This window comes from Andrographis paniculata, unplaced genomic scaffold (assembly GCF_009805555.1).
Source record: "Andrographis paniculata isolate CXL003 unplaced genomic scaffold, ASM980555v1 Contig26END, whole genome shotgun sequence".
Classification (NCBI taxonomy): Eukaryota; Viridiplantae; Streptophyta; class Magnoliopsida; order Lamiales; family Acanthaceae; genus Andrographis; species Andrographis paniculata.
Window position 1 is genome coordinate 120,484 of NW_026137557.1, and position 21,840 is coordinate 142,323.

The window sequence follows — 21,840 nt, forward strand, 5'->3', positions numbered from 1 at the left end:
TGCACACTGATTTTTTTAAGGTACGCAGGGTTGATTCAATCCATATGCAAACCATTTCATCCGGTCACTATCTATTATAGCCTATAGGAATAGATTCTTCAAGTAAATGGCCACTATGAATTGAGCACGGTTGTAAATGTAAATGATACAAGTGTCTTTCCCCATAGTGAACAAACAATGAACATGAGCATGGTCAGCATGAAGGAACACAAATGTCTCTCTTAAAAGAGGTACAAGAAAACAAACGAGTAATGAGAGTACAATAGAGGGAATAAGCTCTATTATTCCATGACTTGTCAAACACCCAATAAAGAAGGAGAAGCCCCGGAAAAGCTACCGAGGCTGCAAACCAAATTAAACCTGCCTAGAGCCATAACATAACATAGCCTGGCTACACCAGCCAAAACAATGAGGGGAAATGAATTCTAAGTACAATTAGAGATGATCAAACTGAAGCATGCATGTAAGCTCCAATGATTTTCTGGCTTTACTATAATTAAGAATTGTAAAATGAAAGATCCCATGTATATGTATACATATGTGTGTATACTTGATGCTGTTAATTAATCAGACTTCAGAAAAGCATGCAGTTACTTATTTCCTTTTTAGTTTGTGAATGTCATTTGGGGTGCCTCCGAGGAACACCAGACATCATCTGTTATGAACTGCATCCATGATTCATCCTTGTCTTCTTTATCTTCTTCCTCCATATACACAGTGGAAGTAGAAGCCAAGAGGAAGTCTGGTGACATTGTTTCATGCTCGGTGGGAGCACCACCCTGTCCCTGTGTGTAGTCTAGGAAGGACATGGTGCTGGATTGCCCCTGATCCTCCACCTCAGAGCACAGCCCATTTTTCTTGAAAACACGGCACAATGCGTAGGAATCCTGGGAGCCAAAAAGACATTAGTAGTTAACACTACTATTCCTGAGACATAACTTCAATTCAAGGCAATTAGATTCTTGAAGGAATAGAGGGGAGGAAGATCTTGAGAGGGGATCTTGCATTTGTGAGAGATGATGTATTAATGGCAACAAAAGTTAATCATCAGCTGGGGGGGTCATGTCAAAGAGAATTCTTTGAGTCAAGAATAGTGGCGGTTGTATTAGATTTGATTTGATTAATACTGTTCTGGCAAAACTAAAGTTGCACAAGCTAGCTGTAGCTGGGGGCGGGGGGTGGTGTGGGGAGGGGGAAGCACGAGAAGAAGGGGAAATTTGTAGGAAAGCAATATAATGTTGCGGTTGCTGTAAAAGATGAGCGAGTACAAAGAAATCTTTCTATGCCCTCTCTTCCATATCATCCTATGGAAACTAAGGATCTTATCTTTAAACTTCTGTGTATCTTATGCACTTTACAGATTCTTTAAAGAAAATCTCTCTCCTTCTCTCTCTCTCTCTCTCTCTCTCTCACACACACACACACACAGTGTCACACTGTGAGATAAGGGCTGGCTACTCATATTTGGCTAGTTCAGGAATGTGGAAGAATAAAGTGAAAAAGGGGCCAGACATCTTCTTACAAAATGAAAGTGATGAGTTGCCACTTAAGGACAGTGTTGTATAAATCAAGTGTCATGATTTTTGTGTAAGTAATAGTAGAATTGATGGCTCTAGAGATCAAATGGCCATGGAACAGTGCTGATCAGAAAACAACATAAAGAAGATCAATAAAAAAAAAAAGGAAAGAAAAGAAAAACATATGATGATTGATTACAAGGGGAGATGAGATCAGATTCAGTCGTATAGAAGAATTCTACTTTTGTCTCACTACTGAAAGACAAAGTGAAGCTATACTTTGTCACTCAAGAGATCTAATTAGGACCTGTGCAAGAAAAGAATCAACTTGCCAGCAGATTTCCTCTTCTTTTCATTATTATATTTGGAGATACATACGTGATTGAATAGTAAGTACCACACACACACACATGTATAGTGATTAGTGAGAATTCTAGCTATATATATATATATATATTTTAAGTGAGGAAGTAGAGGATATTAATATTATATTAGTAGAGTATATATTACTAATATGCAACACACTTGTGTGAAAAACATAGCAGACTTAATTGGCATGCATCCCCATGCACTCACTCAACTTTAGGCATAAGAATGGAACCCTACAAGGCTATATATTTACATATACCTGACAGATTTATGAGTAATAATGAATAAGCAAGCAGAATTCTTTTACTATTAATTAATTATGTGAACCAAAGTAAGTAATGTGTGTGTGTGTGTGTTGACAGCAAGATAAGGTGAGGGGCACATGTTAAAGCCAAGCTTATCCTGCTTTTATAATCATCCTTTAACAGGATAGGAGTAGAAAGCTAAGAGGGGTGGTAGAAAAACTAACTGGAGGGGAGGGACTGATGGATGCTTTTTTATCAATTCCAGCACCAAAATGAGGGCCTAATGAAATGAAACCCCTGTGTAGTTAAAGTCAAATGGGTGGTGGCATCTATGGATATATATATGCATGAGTAAAAATCTGCAAGACTAATTTTTTTCCACCAAAATTATAAAGAATCACTTGTTGGATCGTCACTGAAAAACATAAAGAAAAGAAAAAAGAAAAAGAAAGAAAATGAGAAGAAAGTGAAAGGCAAATAGAAAGATACACAGGCTTAATTTATTGGCTAGCTAGCTGTTGGATCTTGATTAGCTTCAGTACACACACATACACATGCACATCTACATGAATGATAGTAATATAATGAGCAGCTGATCAGCTGGACTTGGATAATTACCTCGCAGTTCCTAAGCTACCAACCCGTCTGATGAACGAACCCTAAATTATAAATATATTACTAATTAGGTTATACGCTAATGCATAGCGGATGATGCTTCCTATATATGTATGTATTTGTTTCTAAGAGGTCTTTTAGCTAGCTACCTCATACATAACACATATATATATATACGTAGCTAATGGAACAGCTAGCATAATGTGGTCATAAAATATATATATATATATATATATGCAAAGCTGATGAATGATCTGATGAGGATATAGATGCATGAACTAATAGTAATTAACAGTAACAGCAGAAATGAAAGCAATTAATGTATATGAGATGGAAGTGCATGTAAGGTAGCGAGCGAGCATACTGACTACCTGGATGCCGGAAGTGTCCTCCCAATCCTTGTCGTCGAGGCGGTACTCGTGCATGACCCAGTCGGTGCGTATCCCCTGGGGGGCCCTCCCCCGGTAGTAGACGAGGGTCTTCTTCATCCCGATGGCCCTGTTCTGGCTGTTCACCCTCCTGTCCTTCCCCGTTGACTTCCAGTACCCGGCCCTGGTCGCCCGGTTTGTCCGGAAACCGTTCGGGTACTTCCTGTCCCTTGGCCCGAAGAAGTACCACTCGGGATCCCTGCTGGGCAAGAAGGATTTCTCTGTGCCATATCACATATACATACATTGATTAGCCTACATATGTGTGTCGTCTATATATCAACTGAATTCGCTGTTCATGATTCCAAGATTTATGTTTCATGCTTTAGTTAGTTTCTAATTATGGACTGCATACATTGTGGAATGCAGATAAAGCTCTTTAATTAATTTGAGATTGAAACACATGCATCATTATAATCCATAAATATATATATATATATAAATTATGAGTACCTGCTAGCTCCCATGGCTCACACTTGTAAAGATCAACTTCGGGAATGATGTCGAGTTCGATTTCTTGGCCGTGGATTTTCCTCTTGAGATAGTAATTCACCAGCTCCTCATCAGTGGGATGGAACCTGAAGCCTGGCGGCAATCCCACTGGGGCCATCTTTGATTCTTGATGCACTAATTACTTAGCTAATTATATATATATATACATAGCCTCCCTGCAGCAGCCGTTTTAATAATTTGTTCTGCTAATGAAGCTAATTCTGCACGCACGTATCTATCAATCTGTATATGATCCCCGATCCTTGCAAACTCCAAGAACATGCACTAGCTAGCTAGCTAGCTAATGATATGATATTCTCTGTTAGCTAGTAACAACATTGCATACATATATATATAGATATGATAGATGTAAAAAGGATTCAAAGTCCCTTGTCTTTGAGTCGTCATTTGCCTGCCTGCCTGCCTGCTTGCCTGCACTTTAATTCTCTCTTTTGTAGATTCTGTGGAAACGTTCCCCGCAAGCATTTCATTTTTGATCCATCTCCATATCTGCTGGTTATCTATAATTCTATATTATAAAATAACCACATTGCTCTTTTTCCACAACACTCATTCTTGTGTGTGTGTTCTCCACAAGCTCTCTCATCTAGTTATTTAGTTTAGGGTTTCCATTGAAAGCTCTCTCATATATATAATTCTTGTATGTGAGTTACTGTTATTTAGTTTAGGGTTTCCATTGAAAGCAAGAGTTGGTATTGCTGCTGAGATCATGAAAGTGGGTAGGTTTGCAATTAGGGTTTCATAGCAGAGTGAACATATATATATATATATATATTAGTGAAAACCGGTGTTGTTATTTAAATGGAATGATCAATTTTCACAAAGGAAAATAAATAAATAAGCACTTGTAGGCTATTAATTTAAATTTTTGTTTTGGGCTAACAAAACTCATATTAGGCCTATTGGCCCATTCCCATTGCGGCCCAACCGAGCCTTCGTGAAGCTTCTTCAACTGGGTCGACGCTACGCAGGACTCTTCCACGGCTGCTTTGCCGCCTCCATGTTTTCTTGTCCGCCAAGCAATGGCCTTGTGTATTTCTACCAGCACCACCATCAGGCGGGGCTCCCGGCGCCTCAATCCGTGCTCGGTGATTCGGAGTTGGAAACCGGTAACCAAGAGGATTATTTTCGATTGAATTGAGCTTCAGAAATGTATCGACTAGGTTTTTAAAGCGCTGGAGTTTTGCTGAGCTTCCTTTCTGATGTGCTCAAATGCGAGCGACGATAATACAGATAGGTTAGTAGGTTTTAGTTCCTGGATTCTCATGTATTTTGTTATCTACTTTTTTCAGGCCTTTGATTTCGATCCTGTGGAGTTGCTGTTTCTTGGCGAATTACCGATGGTATTTTGTTGATGCTTTATCTGCCGTTGACTAGTCTAATTTACTTGATAGTTATCATATACATGTGTATCGTTCTTTTGGATCCTGAACTATATATTGTCTGTGTTGGTTATTAGTCGATCAACAGCTGGTTTTTGGTTCCGTAGGCTGAAACTGTAAGCCTATTGTGTGATTAGGGAAAATCTATGGTGTTTTGATTGCTTAGGCAGGAGGGATAACCAGTTTTTCTGATTGCCATTTTTGCATCTTGGTTGATCTCCTTCTGTTCCAGCTCTCTTTATCCTTCAACATTTTTTCCCCTCCTAATCATAACTTATAGAGCATGAGTGGCTATGATTGAACCTTACAGTTGACATCCTTTATGGAGTCTGTACCTTGTCGATCAAGTTCTCTACAGGGATTTTTATCTCAATTGAATAATATTAGTTTTGTTTGAGTATTGTGGCACTAATGAATGATTTCATGGGTAATGTGAATTGTAGAGTGAAGGTACAGAATATTTCTTTTTCAGTTATTTGCATTTAGCTTTGCCTTCCTTTTATGAGTGCTTATTGATGGTTGAAAAACCTTGAGATGAGTTAAGCACTGCTCAAAGATTAATGGAGTCGTTTTCTTTTTCTTTTTTTTTGTTGGGTTTGTCTTGATGTAGAAATGAACTCAGACACTTCATATCTCCCTGTCACCCATTTTACTACTTTGAATGAGTTGTTGTGTGTGCAATTGTGGTGTAATTTCGAAATGGGAAGAAAAGCTATCTATATGTGAGTTAAGGTGATGTGGGACCCCTTTGCTTACAGGCATCACCCATAATAGTTGGTGCTGCTGTTGGGACTGCTGCTTTGGGCACTCGATACTTGCTAAGTGCGTGGCAAGCTATTAAAGCTCGCCCCTCAGTTCCCCGAGCTCGAAGATTTTATCCTGGGGGGTTTGAACAGGTCATGACGAGGCGAGAGGCTGCTTTGATTCTTGGAGTAAGGTAAATGTTTCAACTGTTTCAAACTCTACACTGACTGGATGGATACGCCCTGCCCTTTTGTCAACTTTTATTTGTGTGTGTTTTACAATTTTCTCTCTATCACCTGCTTTGGCCTTTTTGCATCCAATAATGTATGACTGGTGCTGCATTGTCATTATTGTGATGCCGGTATTTGTTCCATTGGCAGAGAGCATGCTGTGGTGGAGAAGATCAGGGAGGCCCATAGAAGAGTGATGGTGGCTAACCACCCTGATGCTGGCGGCAGCCATTACCTTGCTTCAAAGATCAACGAGGCTAAAGACGTTTTGCTGAAGAGAACCAAGGCATCAGGCTCCGCATTCTGATCTTGATCATTGATCTCAGGACAGACAAATAATGAATGGTTCCAAGAATCAAGCCAAGCCACGTTCTCCTGCTCAAAAGCATTGTTTTTGTAATAGTAGAAAATAAGTAGGTAGGTGTTGTGCTGACATTTGGTGCTGGTGGTGAATTGACAACTTTGCTTCTTTATTGTACGTATTTTGCCTTTGTGATTTGTCCTTTGAAAGTGATGCGATGCGATGCCATGCGAAGGCCCATGTAAATTGTCATTCTTTGTAGAAGATGATGATTCCTTCATTCTTGATATAGATCACTCTTGCAACAAATTTGGATGTGTTTGTTGAATGGTTTTTGAAGATTTTTATTATTTATTATTATTATTATTAATTTTTTTCGGTTAAAATAACAAATTAAATATTTGATTTTTTTTTTTCTATTATATAAAAATTAATTGATTATATATTTAAAATAATATGAATACATTATTTCAATTTAAATATTATTAAAAAATACAAAATTCAAAACCCAACCAAACCAAACAGACCCTGTTTTTGGCAGCAGTTGGATTTCCATTTTGGGGGACGGAAAATGCAATGCAACACTTTTAATGCTAATTATGCTTCTTCGCCCATTGTTCATCGCTAGCGCCCTGCCTATCGATACATCCTCCACAACAACAGCTACTATTCTCTCACTCAAACCCACCCGGAGTCGGAGTCGGAGTCGGAGTCGGCACCATCAAATCCGCCGCTCTTCGAAATCCATCATTCCCATGGCTTCTGTGCCAGCTGCTGCAGCAGCAGCAACTCAGCAAGCCGCCTTCGACTTTCTCACCAAGAAGCCTTACATGCCGCCCTCCTGGGCAACCAATCTTCACCCTCTTCCTTCTCACGTCTTTTCACTCGGTCATGTATGTATTGTATCTTAATATCCTATCACCAAGTATTCAACTTTTTTCTCAAATTTTACATTTTTGTAACTATTTGTGGACTCCGATTTTGGCTGGTTTAAGTAGGTCTTGATTAATTTGTCTTATGCTGGAGTGTGCTTTAGGTTGTGATTCAAGTCTTTTGATTGGATTGTATTGCAGTTTCCTACTCCAATTCACAAGTGGAATCTTCCTAACTTGCTTCCGGATACCGAGGTTTATATCAAGGTAATCATTGTCCTGGACCCTTTACTGATTAGTGGTTGACTCTGGTAGCATATTGCGTTTGGTTTGGTGGTTTTAAGAACCAACTTGGAGTTTGATGATCTCGAACAATAATGCCTAGTTTGCAGGCATTTGCGATGAACCTAGGCATGCGCTTAAATTTTTGTGTTCTTTTCAAACTAAAAAAAGGCTAATGAAATCTGCTTACATGATATACCACTAGACTAGCGAGCTCTGATGATTTTGCATGCTCTTACATTCATTTCCCGGTCATCCGACTGAATTAATCAGGATCTGTTGTCTAACATGTGAAATTTTCTAGCGTGATGATCTTTCAGGGATGCAATTAAGCGGAAACAAGGTCAGAAAGCTTGAATTCTTGTTGGCAGATGCAGTGGCCCAGGGTGCAGACTGTGTAGTTACCATTGGTGGAATACAAAGCAATCATTGCCGAGCTACTGCTGTGGCTGCCAAGTATCTGAATCTCGACTGTTATCTTATATTACGAACTTCAAAGGTACTTGTTTGTGTTGCTGAGAGTGGTAGTTCTTTCTATGATGGATTTTCTTGCTTATAATCACCTTCTGATTTTGTAGGTTCTAGTGGACAAGGATCCTGGGCTGACTGGAAATCTCCTGGTCGAACGATTGGTTGGAGCACATATTGACATTGTTTCGAAAGAGGAATATGCTAAAGTTGGGAGTGTGGTATGTATATTGTTTTCCTCGTTATCCCAAATGATATACATATGACCGCCTTGTTGAAATTCTTTTGCTGTGGAGACTAATCATGCTTGGATTATTGCATATAAATCTGCATGCAAGTGGTGGAGCATTGGGACTGATATGATCTAGTGTTCTTCCTTGCTTCATGCCACACTTGTTCTGAATCTTCTTGGTAGTTTGCTGAAGTAAAGCAGTTAGAATCAAATTCCACATATATATATATATATGCTTAAATTGAATAGGAGTTGGTGATCAATTGAGTTAGTCTTGTATGAATAGTTGTGTAATACTTGGAACCTTTTCCCCCACTACTGAACTGGCATGAAATGACATTGGGTTTATATCAACTCTTCACTAGATGCATATCTTTGGACCTAAGAATAACATGCCATATTCAATTTGTTCTTATTTATTGAGTTTGTGTTACAGGCTTTAACCAACATATTGAAAGAAAAACTGCTGAGTGAAGGCAGAAAGCCATATGTCATTCCTGTGGGTGGGTCAAATTCCTTGGGAACCTGGTAAATTTGCATTCTGTGAATCAATTGCCTTACAAAGTTTAACATCTTATTTATTTAATTTCTAAAAGCAATGGTTTGTGCAAGTGAGTTTTATAAATAGGACTAATTTTTAACATGTAACAGTAATCATTGGTGATTAGATTAGTATATCCCTGGGAGGATTCCTCTTTAAATTACACTCTAATGATCCTTCTATATATTTGTTCCTCAGTCACTGTTCCTTTCCTCCTGATAGTCTGGCTGTGAATTCTGTTAGGATGATGCAGTTTTCTCTTGCTTGAAGTTGAAGGCTATTTGTAGTGATCATGAAGTGTCAAAATCTCGTTTATATTTCAAGAGCATGTTGATTTTTGAGTTCTTGCTAATATCATGCAATAAAGTTCATATCAATTAACAATGCAGCCTTTGTTTTTGTAGGGGCTACATCGAAGCAATTAGGGAGATAAAAGAACAGCATAAGGAAGGGGCTGGTGAAGTATCATTTGATGACATTGTTGTAGCGTGCGGAAGGTCTGATCCTTATTACCACTTGCTTGCTATTATCCTTTTGCAGCTTGATGATATTCATGTATTTGATCACTTCTAGTGGTGGCACAATCGCTGGTTTGTCTGTTGGATCCTGGCTGAGTGATTTAGGATCTAAAGTACGCATACCAACTTACTCATTCGAGTCTGCTTCTTTGTTGATCTATGTTTATAGATTTCATGAATGTAGGTACATGCTTACTGCGTATGCGATGACCCTGATTACTTCTACGAGTTCACACAAAACCTTCTGGATGGACTTCAAGCTAATGTTGACTCTCACAATATAGTTGAGATTAAAAATGTAAGTCTCTTGTTACAAGTCTCTCTCTTTCATGGTTTATGCCAATGTTGTGACAGTTTCCCCTTTTGATAAATGGTTCTGAACTTCTTGAAAAATCATTGATATCTGGCCCTTGATGTTCTCTGGTTTTGAGTGAACTCGAAAACAATCAGAATATTCTTTATTCATGCTGCCTGTCAATTGTGATGGTATAGACGCATGTTGATTGTTTGTATTATGTATATGTATGCCACTGGACATTTGATGAACGACGTCTTCAGGCCAAAGGTCTTGGCTATGCCATGAACACAGCAGAGGAGCTAGCATTTGTCCGAGATATTGCTGAAGCCACCGGTGTAATTCTTGACCCTGTCTACAGGTTTGCACGCATTTCGTGAATTTTTTGACAGCCCCCAGATTGATATTTAATATTGATGCATGGTCGATCCTTGGGTGGCAGTGGAAAAGCTGCCTATGGGATGATGAGAGATATGGGAGAGAACCCAGGGAAGTGGAGAGGGAGGAAAGTGCTGTTCATACACACGGGGGGACTCTTGGGGCTGTATGACAAGGTGGAGCAGATGTCGTCGTTGGTTGGGAAGTGGCGCCGGATGGAGATACATGAGTCTGTGCCCAGGAAAGAAGGCACCGGCAAAATGTTTTGAAGTCGGTCGGAAGGAAGGGAGGTTAGTTAGTAGTAATATATACCACCGTAGTCATCATGTCCTGTCCCTCCATTCTCAGATATCTGTCTCTCTGTCTCTCTCTCACACCACATGAATTATTAATGGGTGAAGGGTTCTTCCATTCAGCCATTTGTAATAAACGAATTATTTTTCGCTAGTTAATTACAGTGTTAAACCTTGCATTTCTTCTTCTTCTTCTTGTGCTTTTCTTTTAGACCAAAAGAATCTTTTTTGGTTGATAGCTTTAAGTAACTAACCCAAGTGAGAGCATGCATTGCATATGGTAGAAAACAGAAATTGCTGTGAAGGCAGAGAGAGAGAGAGAGAGAGAGAGAGAGAGAGAGAGAGAGAGGTACGTGCACGCAAGTGTGAGGTGAGGTGTACTATAAAGTAAGAAAAGGGAAGAGTGGGTTCTAAATTAAAACCAAATCACAGAGAGTGGTTGCATTGCGTGGAAGGGTTATGTGGAATGTAATAATGGAGAGGGAGGTTGAATGAGCTGCTGCTGCTGTTGAGTAATGAGGCCAGGAAGAGGGAGACACTCCCACCCCCCACCCGCCACCCGGCAGCATTTGATTTGTATACGTATCCCCTGTGTCTCTCTCTGAAACATGGATCCTTTCTTGAATGAATGAAGGTGAAGGTGACCTGCACCAACTACCTACTATCGGCTGCGCTGGGTGACACCTGCCTGACTGACTGACTGACTGACTGACTGACCCCACTACTGCCTCTCTCTCTCTCTCTCTCTCTCTCTCTCTCCCTTCATTTATTTATCCTCCCCGCTCTCCTCATCTCACATCGTCCTTAACATCACTCCATTCCAATCCATAACTAAATAAAACGTCCATCATCTCTCTCTCCATCTATCCATATGGTGATCACAGCCACAGGCTCAACAGTCTCCGGCGGTGGTGATGATGGCCTCATTCACTTGCCATTTGCTTCCAGATATGCCCGAGCTTCTCTCCCCAGGTAGTAGCTCTCTCTCTCTCTCTCTCTCTCTCTCTCTCAGAGTCAGAGTATATCTGTACAGTAGTACTGTCGTGCATGCTGCATGACTCTGCTTCTCTTCTTCTGCTACAGGTTCAGGATCCCCGATGCGTCGACGCCCAAGGAGGCAGCCTACCAGATTGTGAAGGACGAGCTGATGCTGGATGGCAACCCCCGCCTCAACCTCGCCTCCTTCGTCACCACCTGGATGGAGCCCGAGTGCGACAGCCTCGTCATGGACTCCATCAACAAGAACTACGTCGACATGGACGAGTACCCCGCCACCACCCAGCTCCAGGTCTGCTCTGAAATCTCATCTCATCAATCAATATCCTTCCTTTCATTCATTCATGGCTTCCCATCCCATCCCATGACGACCATCCGATTACATCATCATCATCATCATCATTATTATTATTATTGTAGTGATTAGTGTGTGTGTCCCTGCAGAACAGGTGCGTCAATATGATCGCCCATCTCTTCAACGCCCCCATCGGCGACACCGACACCGCCGTAGGCACATCCACCGTCGGATCCTCAGAAGCCATAATGCTTGCCGGCCTTGCCTTCAAGAGGAAGTGGCAGACCAGGAGGAAGGCACAGGGCAAGCCCTTACATAATCCTAACATTGTCACCGGGGCCAATGTCCAGGTTCCCTACTACGACCATATCACTATTACACACATACATACATTATGCATCAAATTTCATTGGTCATCATCCATCTGCGCTGCAGGTGTGCTGGGAGAAATTTGCGAGGTACTTTGAAGTTGAGCTGAAGGAGGTGAAGCTGACGGAGGGGTACTACGTGATGGATCCAGTCAAGGCAGTGGAGCTGGTCGACGAGAACACCATATGCGTCGCAGCCATTCTAGGGTCCACCCTCACAGGGGAGTTTGAGGACGTGAAGCTTCTCAACAAACTGCTGGCAGAGAAAAACAAGGAGACCGGGTGGGATACGCCGATCCATGTGGACGCTGCAAGTGGAGGATTCATCGCACCCTTCCTCTACCCCAAGCTCGAATGGGATTTTCGTCTTCCACTGGTGAAAAGCATCAACGTCAGTGGACACAAGTATGGGCTGGTTTATGCTGGCGTCGGATGGGTGGTGTGGAGGACGAAGCAAGACTTGCCGGAGGAACTTGTCTTCCATATTAACTACCTTGGATCTGACCAACCAACCTTCACCCTCAACTTCTCTAAAGGCAGTCAATCTCAATAATCTTCTCTTCTCATTATCATTACTCACTTAATTATTCACATCATTCATTATTTTCTGTTAATACTGCTGATTCTTGACTATTTGTTGTCTCTTCAAACTTCCAGGGTCATCCCAGATCATTGCTCAGTATTATCAGTTCATAAGACTTGGCTTTGAGGTACATATTACATACATACATACATACATACATATACATATATAGTTAAACCTCCCCACTCTAATGAGTAAACGCACATTGAATTGTATGTTATTGATTCATTGAAGGGCTACAAAAGCATCATGGAGAACTGCAGGGAAAATGCAAAGCAGCTCAAGGAAGTGTTAGCCAGGACGGGGAGGTTCGAAATCGTGTCCAAAGATGTGGGAGTTCCCTTGGTTGCATTTTCACTCAGGGATAGGTCGTCCAGATTCACGGTCTTCCAGATATCCCATCATCTCAGGAGGTTCGGATGGATTGTCCCGGCGTACACCATGCCTGCAGATGCCCAGCACGTGGCTGTTCTGCGCGTTGTGATCCGTGAAGACTTCAGCCGCAGCCTCGCCGAGCGGCTGGCCAGCGATATCCAAAAGGTTATCGACGAGTTAGAGGAAGCTGCTGCTGCTGGCAATGGCAGACATACTACCATCTCTGCTGCTGCTGCTGCTAAACATACTGAGCTTCAGGAGGAGGTTTGTGGCCACTGGAAGAAGCTATTGGACAAGGCCAGGGGTATCTGCTAAATTTGCCCTGCCCTCACCCTGCCTGCCTGCCTGTTCATGTGAAGAAGAAGTGATGGATTATCATAAATGCTTGCTATCGTATGGAGTCTGTATTAATATAAGGTAATTGTGATCATTTGAAAAGCCAGGAAAGGTGTTGACTATGGACTATGGACTATGGACTATGGAATGTATTTGTAGTTTGTACAGCTTTTAACTATTTTATGGGATGTTGGGCCCAACATCCGGCCCATTATAAAGCTTTATTTTAGAGCGTGTGAGCCCAGTTAGAAGATGGCCCATCCCAAAACAATTCCCGCCATATCTAGTCTCAGACTCCCTCCTCAAACAGCCATTTCCCCCACGACATCGTTGCTTCGGTTACAATGTATCAAAACGACAGAGGCATCTCAATCCAGTGGAAGGGAGAGCCATTGCATCTCTAACGGAGACGGACTATCCGCATGTGCTTATGATACATTTTTCAGTAGTTTACACCAGTTTCATGAATTATCTCAAGTGATCGTTTTTGCCTTGCTGGACGTCGAGCTCCTCGGAAGTTCAATTATCAGATAGGTGAGTTGTATTAGTCTTACTGCTTTTAAGAGAAAAATATATGGTGTAGCTTTGCATTGCCTGACAATGTCATGCTGATAAAATCGATGATCTCCTCTTTTTCACTGGCTGTTGTCATGATATGATACTTGAAGTTTGTGTTGTTTTTCTGCGTGCACTGAAAGTATGATGTAAATTTAAACTTTTGAACTAGCTGAATTAAATACTCACTTTCTCAAGTTTCTATAAAGAATGGTTGTTTCTTATGCCAAGTTAGTTTTGGTTTGGTTTTTTTGTAGTTCAGATGGTTGATTGGATGCTCTGGTTCACAATAATTTAACAGTGTTCTAAATTGTGAGGTGGACCCAAACTACTAAAATTTAATTTCTGTGACATTAAATTGAAGTATTGAATTGTGTTAGCAGTAGCAGCATATTGAATTGATCAGGGTAAGAGAGATGTCGAAGGGGAGGTACCTGATGCAGCATTTAAATCATTTAGATCAAACCAGACTGGTAAAGAAAATTTGAACACAATGTCCTGATAGGCACATTGTTAATGTCTAATGAGACTAAAGGTTAACCCAACAATTTCAACGACTCAAGTTGAAAAACGAAGTAGAAGTTAATAAATCTGAGAGCCTACTAGTTTCTTTTCAGAACTTGTTTCTCATTTAATTTGGTATAAAAGAGAACTATTAGGGATATACAATGGATTCTTCCTATGTGAATTTGCCCTGTTTTTACCTTTTGGTTAGTCTGTGTATCAGAAATTTAGTGACTTGACATAAGGATGTGGTTTAACGTGGCACATTTGTCCATATCCTAGCTACAAAGCTAAGAAGCAATTGACGACATAATACATATGTTTACTTAAAGCAAGGGAAATCAGTAATCAAGATTTGGATTTTAGAGAACACGTACAAGGATGTTAATGATTTAACCTTCAAAATAATTGCTTGTGCCATATTAACAGAAAGCACTGGCTCACTGCCAAGTTATGGGTTTAGAACCTGCTGCGATATAAGCAAATCTAAGCCTCTGAAGATCAGTAAAATATAATAACAATAACTGACAGCCAATGCTACATTCTGAGCATTAAAGTGCAATACTCACAATGCACAATGGAAATTTGAGATATATATATATATATATATATATAAAGTTCCATCAATATCTTAAATACTAGATTCAATAATGAGGGAACACAAATAAGGGAAAAGTTAGGCAAGGACCTTCGTGGCCTACTCTTAGTGTCTTAAATCCACCAGAGCAGAGCATGCCCTCTCACTTGGATACATATATGTTGCAAGCCATTGACAACCAATATTTAATTGATCCAATGATACTGCAATCTAGAATGTCCACTTAGTACTTGATTGTCTGAAGAATCTACGATTATGAAATGGACATTAGGATAGTAAGTTTCTGGTTGATAAATAAAAACCTGCTGTGAAAGTTTCTCGAGTAAAAGCTATTCCATTTAACTGCACTCACAAAGTGGGAAAATCAATGGTGAGATAATGGCTACTGATATTTCAACTGAGCACGCATGTCAAACAAAATGTTCATTTTCTTCATAGCTCTTAAAAGTATCTCACAAGTGGTTTAGTTGCATCATTTCATATCCTATTGAGCACCATCATTGGATGTTTGACTTCAGTAAAACAGAAATTGTAGAGCGCTGGACTTTTTGGTACCTTTGTGGAGAATTCCATGGTGTGAAATGTGCCGCCAAAAAAAACCCTGGTATTTTGTGAATTTTTGATTGCACACTGACCTTTCTGTTTAGTGGCTTTCCTTGAGTGACCATGAAGAATCTCATACTTTCATATAACCTCTGTCTATACTTGCCGCCTCTAAAGGTTCTTTGATTATATTTACTAAGTATCCATCATTTTTATATGTTACAAAGTGTAACAGTCATCATGGCCTTGTTAGACAGTAGTGATATTCAACACTTGAACCGAAAGGTATGGCTTTGAGTCTATTTTTTCGACTCATTATCTCTTTTGAGAAATATCAATGACATTTAGCTCACGACAGTATATAAGAGTCAAATATGTCGGTTATAAGTTTCATTACGTTGTCTATTTTCCTTTCTATTCTCATGATAAAGGTTTTGCTGCAAATCAATTGTTTCCGTTCCATGTATTCCAGCTTTTAAAAGTCCATAAAATGTATACCCTGTAACATATATTCTAAATAACTTTTTGTCTTTAGTGTGACCGGAGGGAAAATAGTCGTGAGGAGAATACAGATAACGTTCTTTTCGACAAATATAGAAACACATGAATAGGAAAGCCTGAGTCTAAAAGGTGTAATATTCCATCAGGGGTTAGCACAAAACTAGAATGTATCCATATACATCCTTGTCTTGCACCTACTATCCACAGGTTCAAAAAGTAAGTTGTACTCAAAGGACATTTCTTTTGTTACGCCTTAGTTAATTAGTCCTCAATTCTAGATCCTCTTGAAAAGTACTTTCATGATCCACCTTATTGAAGGTGAGAATCAGAAAACAAGCATGAACTTTTTTAGTTTGCGCTGATGATAATATTATTCCCAAAACAAGCTTCAGCTTCCCCACTATATCCCTGATATTAATACTGATAGATCATGTCAAATTGTTAATCACCAGATTATGGCTGCAGTCGTAGGTCCTTAGGTCAGGTAGTTGTACTCTTGAAATGTTCCGTAAAAAGCACAAGATTTCTTGTTCTAATGGTTCAGCCGTTAGTTTTCAAGTGGTGTTGCAGTTGAGAAGTTCAGATAACTTCTTGACACAGAAATCTTATATGCTAGTGAGTCAAATCAGGTGAGACTGAGGTAGGGGGTTCAGCAGAATCATTCACTGTTCCATCCTTAGATGCTGCCTGGATGAACACTAAACGTGCAAAACATGGAAAATGCTTCAACTCTATGGCCCTATTAAGTTTAGATCAATTTGACAACCTTTGAATATATTTTCCGTGTTTGGTTGTTATCAGCCTCTCTGACCAACGAGAAATGTTGATTTAAACAAATGATAAGCTTCCACGAAATTAGGCACTAAAATCCTCGCTGATGGCACTAGGATATGTCGAGATAGATTTTATACATGCGTTTGAATCTAAACATGAATTGAAATCATATTCCTGAAATTTACCGCAGAAATCCAGAATTGTTTACTGATGGGTAGAAATGAAGTAGGTAAAGCTGGTGAACAGCCCACAACGTTAGTCCACTCAGGATATGGTATTCACATAATAGGATCATACTAATGTCAGGACTGTTCAATATAAGCTTGTATGAATAATTGAACAAAAGCTCGCCATTACTTGATGACCTTTACTTCTTATATGTTTTTGTTTTTGGGTAAATATGCCATTCTTGCCAATAGTTGTGAATATACAATTGACTGCTCTACTGAAACACTACTGTGGCTCCAATTTCAACCTTTCAAAATATGATGTTGCATGAATCTTAGTCTTTTAAATATAGGCCTCGCCTGCTTGTTTTTCCACAAGGAGTGATAAATAATAGAAAATGGGAATAATTGATATAGATCCTATATATATATATATATATATATTAGCAAGGGGAGGGTTCCCACAGATTTAGATGGGAGTTAGCTAGTATACAATGATAGTAATTTGGCAAGTTAATTTGTCTTTGATTTGTAGACTTGATGAGCTCATTATGATGCCATTTTACTGTATTCTCACATCTCAGCTCCCTTACTGTTTACCAATTTTCTTACAAGCCTCTAATATATATTGGGATTGAATTGAATTGACAACAGAAAAATAATAAAAGAGGAGAGTGGGTAGGCCAACAGTCAAAAACAAGTCATACTTCCCTTAGAAAAAAGTTGCCCTTTTGGCAGTTTTTGGAAGTTGAGAACTAATTCTGTTTCCCTTATAGTTACACATAGGTATGACAATTCAACTACACATGAAAATTGGCTTAATTAATTTACAAACTAAATGCAGTTTGTTTTTTTCTTTTTTTCTTTTTTTTTTTTGGTTTCTCTTTGCTAGTTTACTAATATGTCCTTAGCTTAATGATATTAGTGATTGGAAACAATATTCCCATTCAAATCAAAGGCCACCTAATGTTATGAATATGATTTGAATAAATTTCTTATAATAAATATATATACAAATTTCGCACAGGCCGGGTCTCTCGTGTCATTACCTAATAGCTCATGCGATCTACTTGTATTTTCTGCAATGTTGGTGATTAATCAGTTTGCTTTGCACTATCACTAATATGAAAGTACGACAACCTTCAAGTATATGTTCAGTTTAACTGGGGAAATAGAACTATTATAAGAGGTAGAAGAAGCATGCAAGGCCGTACATGAGTATCCTTAGATGAAGCTTAATTAATTATTGTTGATTTAGAGAGATTAATCAATCCCCTAAATATATGATTGCAGTTGCAGGCCAATTTTCAGTTAGGTCTTGGAAAAGTGATGAGGACCTAAAAACTTATTATACCATATTTATTCAGTAATTAAACTCTAGCAAACAATGCCAAACTTTCCATTAATTGCTGGTCAATTTGTTGTATGTATGTGCATGCTGTCATCATTAATTTGAATCAATTAATACCCCTAAGCAAACCCTCCCTATTCAGCATCTAGATAGATAGATATATATATATATATATATGCATGTTTATGTGTAATTTCGATAAGAGATTTTAGTTATATATAAATGTCCACACAGTTAAGCGGAAAAAAAAATAAAAAATTATAAGACAAATTAAATAAATATATAGTGCAAGGTGGGTATTGTAGGTTAGAATTTAGGGGGGATGTTGAAAGGAGAACGACATTTACCATACCAGACAACCTTAATTTCCACATATATACCCTTGCATCAAAATAAATACACACACGCACGCACACGCGCGCACGACATATATATAGCTAGCTCACTTTATTTATTTATTATTAATATAATAATCAATATAATGTGGGAGGGGGAAGGGGGAGTGGGGTGTTGAATTAGTTAGCCTAGATGTTGCATCAATTGGTGGTGCTGGTCTGTCCAAATCTCTAACAGAAAACACTGCTTTATCTAACTCTCTTCTTATATATATATATATATATATATATATATATATGTATGTAGGTATATATATGTGTTGTGTTTTCTCTTATCATTCCCATTATATACACACACATCTGCCTTTCTAGCTCATCATCATATAGATCACCATCCGCCCATTCTCCTCCATAGCTATAGGGAGTGGAACAGTTTTGCAAGGTAGAGGAGGAGGAGGAAGCCGTCAGCTGCCTATATATATATATATATATATATATCTCGACAGATAGATCCATCTGGGAATCTTGCTAGGATACACCCACACACACATATATAATATATTTAGGGTTTCTTATTGAACTCTAAACTAGCTAGCTTCTTAATATCTTAATTGAGTTGTTGCCATTTCTTCTTGTTGTTGGTGGCGGGCGGTGGTTGATGATGTGCAGTAGAGGGCACTGGAGACCAGCCGAGGATGAGAAGCTGCGGGAGTTGGTTGAGAGATATGGACCCCATAACTGGAACGCCATAGCTGAGAAACTCCAGGGCCGATCAGGTAGTTTATTTGCTGATACTATTATATAGAAGATTATTCTCCCTCTCTTCTGCTCTCTCTCTCTCTCACTATGTATATGTACATATATATCTATGTGCGCATCATGTATTGTATCTAATTTCCTCTTATGTATGTATGTATGTATGTACTATATATTGGTGGAAAGAGAAGTTACGGATGGTAGAAGGCCCGATTTCTCAATAGTATATTCAATGCTTTTCCAGCTAGGGTTTAATAAATTGATTATTGGAAAGAATTAGTTGCTGGCTTTCCTGAGATTTCAATCTGCCTCAATATGACGGCATAGTTAATTATAAGGATCATGTAGCTAGATGCAGAAAAGCTTCAACTCTCATCAAAACTATTTATCCAAGATTACTGCAGTTTGACGATATATATTGATTGATGCGGTGCAGGGAAGAGCTGCCGGCTGAGATGGTTCAATCAATTGGACCCGAGAATCAACCGCAGCCCTTTCAGCGAGGAGGAGGAAGAGCGGCTGCTGGCCTGCCACCGCATCCACGGCAACAGGTGGGCCGTCATCGCCAGGTTCTTCCCCGGCCGCACGGACAACGCTGTCAAGAACCACTGGCATGTCATCATGGCCCGGAAATGCAGAGAGAGATCCAAATTCTACGCCAGGCGAGCCTTATCTCACCACCCCATCAAGTGGAGACGATCATCCGATGATGATGATGATATCAACAACAACAACAACAACATTACTACTGCTATTCATGAGAAAGAATCAATGTCGATATCATCAACATCCTCCTCATCCAAGTGCGATCACAGGGTGGCCGCATCAAAGGCCGATCATCATCGTCATCATCATTATTCCGCTGCGGGAAAGACTTGTTCAGGCTTTAACTTGGTGCAGCCTTTCGATCTCAAGAGCCAGGCGGCGGCATTTGATGAGCAGACGAGGAGGCGTCAACCCCTCGCGGATCATCTATTTAGGTATAACTACTTACAGTGGGCAATGGACCGTCTTCCTCCAACACAACCTGATGATGATAATGATAGACAGATGACAGAGATTCATCATCATCCTATGAAGATGGCGGCGGCCCAAGGTAACAATAATGTAGCTAGCCATAATTAATTTATATAAATAATATCAATATCAATAATTTAGATTCGTTAGTTAGTTAGTACACATGATATGCAATTAATTAATTAATTAGTTAAAATTAAACCATGCATATGCATTGCTAGGTAGACGATGGACAATGAATCACTTTTAGCCAGCAGAAGTAGAGAAGAGTACATAGGATTCAAATGATTGAAAATGCATGCATGCATGCTAGCTAGATAGATAGATATATGTGCATACATGTGTGTGTGTGTGTGTGTCTTGTCACTGCTTGCTCTATCTATCATTCCGACATATATAGATGGAATTCTTATAAGAAGGGATACTAGCCTAGCCTATTCGCATCAGAAGCAGTATTTATATATAGATATATATATATATATATATGTATGTACGTACTAATGGCCTGTGTACGCATGAACACACACACACACACACATCTGATAAATTATTTAAAGAATAGAAGAGATGCATGCATGCATGCAACGTTTTGTAAGTGCGTGCATGGAACCAAATCCATATTCGGTACCTTTTGATATCTATCAATCATATACATATATATGTACGTATATATAAGAAATGTGAATTTGGTTGGTTTGCAGGAGGAAGCGGAAGTGGAAGCAAAGAAGTGGAGTTCTATAACTTTCTACAAGTGAAGACGGACCCGATTAGTAATAGACAGTACGAAATAGGGATGGACGAGCAAAAGCATGCAAGAAGGAAAGAGAATCGTCCACAGGAGGAGGAAGAAGAAGAAGTGGACGACGATAATCAGAAGAAAGGTTCATGTCCATGTCCGTCTTCTTCATCTTCGTCTTCGTCTTCTTCGACTGCAACTGCGGCGGCATTCATAGACTTCTTGTCAGTGGGAAACGGCAGCTCTCCCTACTAACCAACTAACTAAACTAGCTAGCTAATTAATCAGCCAGCCGGCCAGCCAGCCAGCCAGCAGCTGCAGCAAGTTATATATTAACACAAGTTAATTAGTGCGTCTGCGTCCTCTTGGATCCATCATTCACACTACTAATTACACTTACATACATACTACAACTACATACACGCATGGACAAAATGGTCCAATGCAAAAAAAACAACAACATATATATGTCCATGCACAGCTTGAAACTGTGATATATGTATGTATGTATGTATCCAGTCATATGATGAAGAAGATACCATCCACCTAGTTAGTTCCTCTACCAAAGAGACTAGCTATATAGTCATTTTGGTGGATTAGTTGAATCATATATACTACCTGTGTGTGTGTGTGTGTGTGATAGGCATGCAGCTGTTCGTCTCCGTCCTGTCAGCATAAAATTTGCTGTATAGATTCAACAATGTTAGTGACGACGTTCACAATAAAATACTATGTACACTTATTTGTGTATATATGCATGCACGCATGCCGTCTGCAAAGATCGAAAATCGAGCGCTCAAAGTCTAAGGGAATAAGATGGTAGAGGC

General features: G+C 39.6%; 5 protein-coding genes across 8 annotated transcripts; 4 read left to right on the forward strand and 1 right to left on the reverse strand.

Moving 5' to 3' along the window:
• Positions 1-263: 263 nt before the first annotated feature.
• On the reverse strand, positions 264-3,980 carry LOC127246099 (NAC domain-containing protein 54-like). 2 transcript variants are annotated; one of them, XM_051267309.1, is made up of 3 exons: positions 3,628-3,980; positions 3,118-3,395; positions 264-887 (listed from the first exon to the last, which is right to left on the reverse strand). In XM_051267309.1, exons 1-3 carry the CDS (start codon positions 3,782-3,784, stop codon positions 606-608), a joined length of 717 nt encoding a protein of 238 aa, XP_051123266.1. In that variant the 5' UTR covers positions 3,785-3,980; the 3' UTR covers positions 264-605. The 2 variants fall into 2 exon arrangements, with proteins under 2 accessions (XP_051123266.1, XP_051123265.1); XM_051267308.1 differs by having other exon boundaries at positions 3,115-3,395.
• A 667-nt stretch (positions 3,981-4,647) lies between these two features.
• Positions 4,648-6,534, forward strand: LOC127246043 (mitochondrial import inner membrane translocase subunit TIM14-3-like). 2 transcript variants are annotated; one of them, XM_051267226.1, is made up of 4 exons: positions 4,648-4,796; positions 4,980-5,030; positions 5,828-6,006; positions 6,194-6,534. In XM_051267226.1, exons 1-4 carry the CDS (start codon positions 4,710-4,712, stop codon positions 6,348-6,350), a joined length of 474 nt encoding a protein of 157 aa, XP_051123183.1. In that variant the 5' UTR covers positions 4,648-4,709; the 3' UTR covers positions 6,351-6,534. The 2 variants fall into 2 exon arrangements, with proteins under 2 accessions (XP_051123183.1, XP_051123182.1); XM_051267225.1 differs by having other exon boundaries at positions 4,676-5,030.
• A 348-nt stretch (positions 6,535-6,882) lies between these two features.
• On the forward strand, positions 6,883-10,402 carry LOC127246042 (putative D-cysteine desulfhydrase 1, mitochondrial). Its single transcript, XM_051267224.1, has 10 exons — positions 6,883-7,237; positions 7,418-7,483; positions 7,803-7,997; positions 8,077-8,187; positions 8,635-8,726; positions 9,144-9,236; positions 9,313-9,370; positions 9,442-9,555; positions 9,816-9,913; positions 9,995-10,402. Exons 1-10 carry the CDS (start codon positions 6,935-6,937, stop codon positions 10,197-10,199), a joined length of 1,335 nt encoding a protein of 444 aa, XP_051123181.1. The 5' UTR covers positions 6,883-6,934; the 3' UTR covers positions 10,200-10,402.
• A 178-nt stretch (positions 10,403-10,580) lies between these two features.
• On the forward strand, positions 10,581-13,849 carry LOC127246041 (glutamate decarboxylase-like). Of its 2 annotated transcripts, none has more exons than XM_051267222.1 (6): positions 10,581-11,195; positions 11,307-11,511; positions 11,664-11,864; positions 11,950-12,418; positions 12,540-12,592; positions 12,700-13,847. In XM_051267222.1, the coding sequence occupies exons 1-6, from the start codon at positions 11,095-11,097 to the stop codon at positions 13,153-13,155; spliced, it is 1,485 nt and encodes a 494-aa protein (XP_051123179.1). In that variant the 5' UTR covers positions 10,581-11,094; the 3' UTR covers positions 13,156-13,847. The 2 variants fall into 2 exon arrangements, with proteins under 2 accessions (XP_051123179.1, XP_051123180.1); XM_051267223.1 differs by having other exon boundaries at positions 11,048-11,195; positions 11,669-11,864; positions 12,700-13,849.
• Positions 13,850-18,850: 5,001 nt separating this feature from the next.
• On the forward strand, positions 18,851-21,834 carry LOC127246066 (transcription factor MYB56-like). Its single transcript, XM_051267257.1, has 3 exons — positions 18,851-19,280; positions 19,697-20,356; positions 20,979-21,834. The coding sequence occupies exons 1-3, from the start codon at positions 19,163-19,165 to the stop codon at positions 21,266-21,268; spliced, it is 1,068 nt and encodes a 355-aa protein (XP_051123214.1). The 5' UTR covers positions 18,851-19,162; the 3' UTR covers positions 21,269-21,834.
• The last annotated feature ends 6 nt before the right edge of the window (positions 21,835-21,840 follow it).

Excerpts from the sequence above, each read along its gene's own strand:
- LOC127246042 (XM_051267224.1), top strand. The coding sequence starts at position 6,935 with ATGCTAATTATGCTTCTTCGCCCATTGTTCATCGCTAGCGCCCTGCCT. Across the intron at positions 7,998-8,076 it reads TTATATTACGAACTTCAAAG|GTTCTAGTGGACAAGGATCC; the intron begins GTACTTGTTTGT and ends CTGATTTTGTAG. Across the intron at positions 9,371-9,441 it reads TGAGTGATTTAGGATCTAAA|GTACATGCTTACTGCGTATG; the intron begins GTACGCATACCA and ends TCATGAATGTAG.
- LOC127246043 (XM_051267225.1), top strand. The coding sequence starts at position 4,890 with ATGTGCTCAAATGCGAGCGACGATAATACAGATAGGTTAGTAGGTTTT. Across the intron at positions 5,031-5,827 it reads TTCTTGGCGAATTACCGATG|GCATCACCCATAATAGTTGG; the intron begins GTATTTTGTTGA and ends CTTTGCTTACAG. Across the intron at positions 6,007-6,193 it reads GCTTTGATTCTTGGAGTAAG|AGAGCATGCTGTGGTGGAGA; the intron begins GTAAATGTTTCA and ends TTCCATTGGCAG.
- LOC127246099 (XM_051267308.1), bottom strand. The coding sequence starts at position 3,784 with ATGGCCCCAGTGGGATTGCCGCCAGGCTTCAGGTTCCATCCCACTGAT. Across the intron at positions 3,396-3,627 it reads TGAGCCATGGGAGCTAGCAG|AGAAATCCTTCTTGCCCAGC; the intron begins GTACTCATAATT and ends GATATGGCACAG. Across the intron at positions 888-3,114 it reads ACACTTCCGGCATCCAGGTA|GATTCCTACGCATTGTGCCG; the intron begins GTCAGTATGCTC and ends TTTGGCTCCCAG.
- LOC127246066 (XM_051267257.1), top strand. The coding sequence starts at position 19,163 with ATGATGTGCAGTAGAGGGCACTGGAGACCAGCCGAGGATGAGAAGCTG. Across the intron at positions 19,281-19,696 it reads GAAACTCCAGGGCCGATCAG|GGAAGAGCTGCCGGCTGAGA; the intron begins GTAGTTTATTTG and ends GATGCGGTGCAG. Across the intron at positions 20,357-20,978 it reads GAAGATGGCGGCGGCCCAAG|GAGGAAGCGGAAGTGGAAGC; the intron begins GTAACAATAATG and ends GTTGGTTTGCAG.
- LOC127246041 (XM_051267222.1), top strand. The coding sequence starts at position 11,095 with ATGGTGATCACAGCCACAGGCTCAACAGTCTCCGGCGGTGGTGATGAT. Across the intron at positions 11,196-11,306 it reads GCCCGAGCTTCTCTCCCCAG|GTTCAGGATCCCCGATGCGT; the intron begins GTAGTAGCTCTC and ends CTTCTGCTACAG. Across the intron at positions 11,865-11,949 it reads TCACCGGGGCCAATGTCCAG|GTGTGCTGGGAGAAATTTGC; the intron begins GTTCCCTACTAC and ends TCTGCGCTGCAG.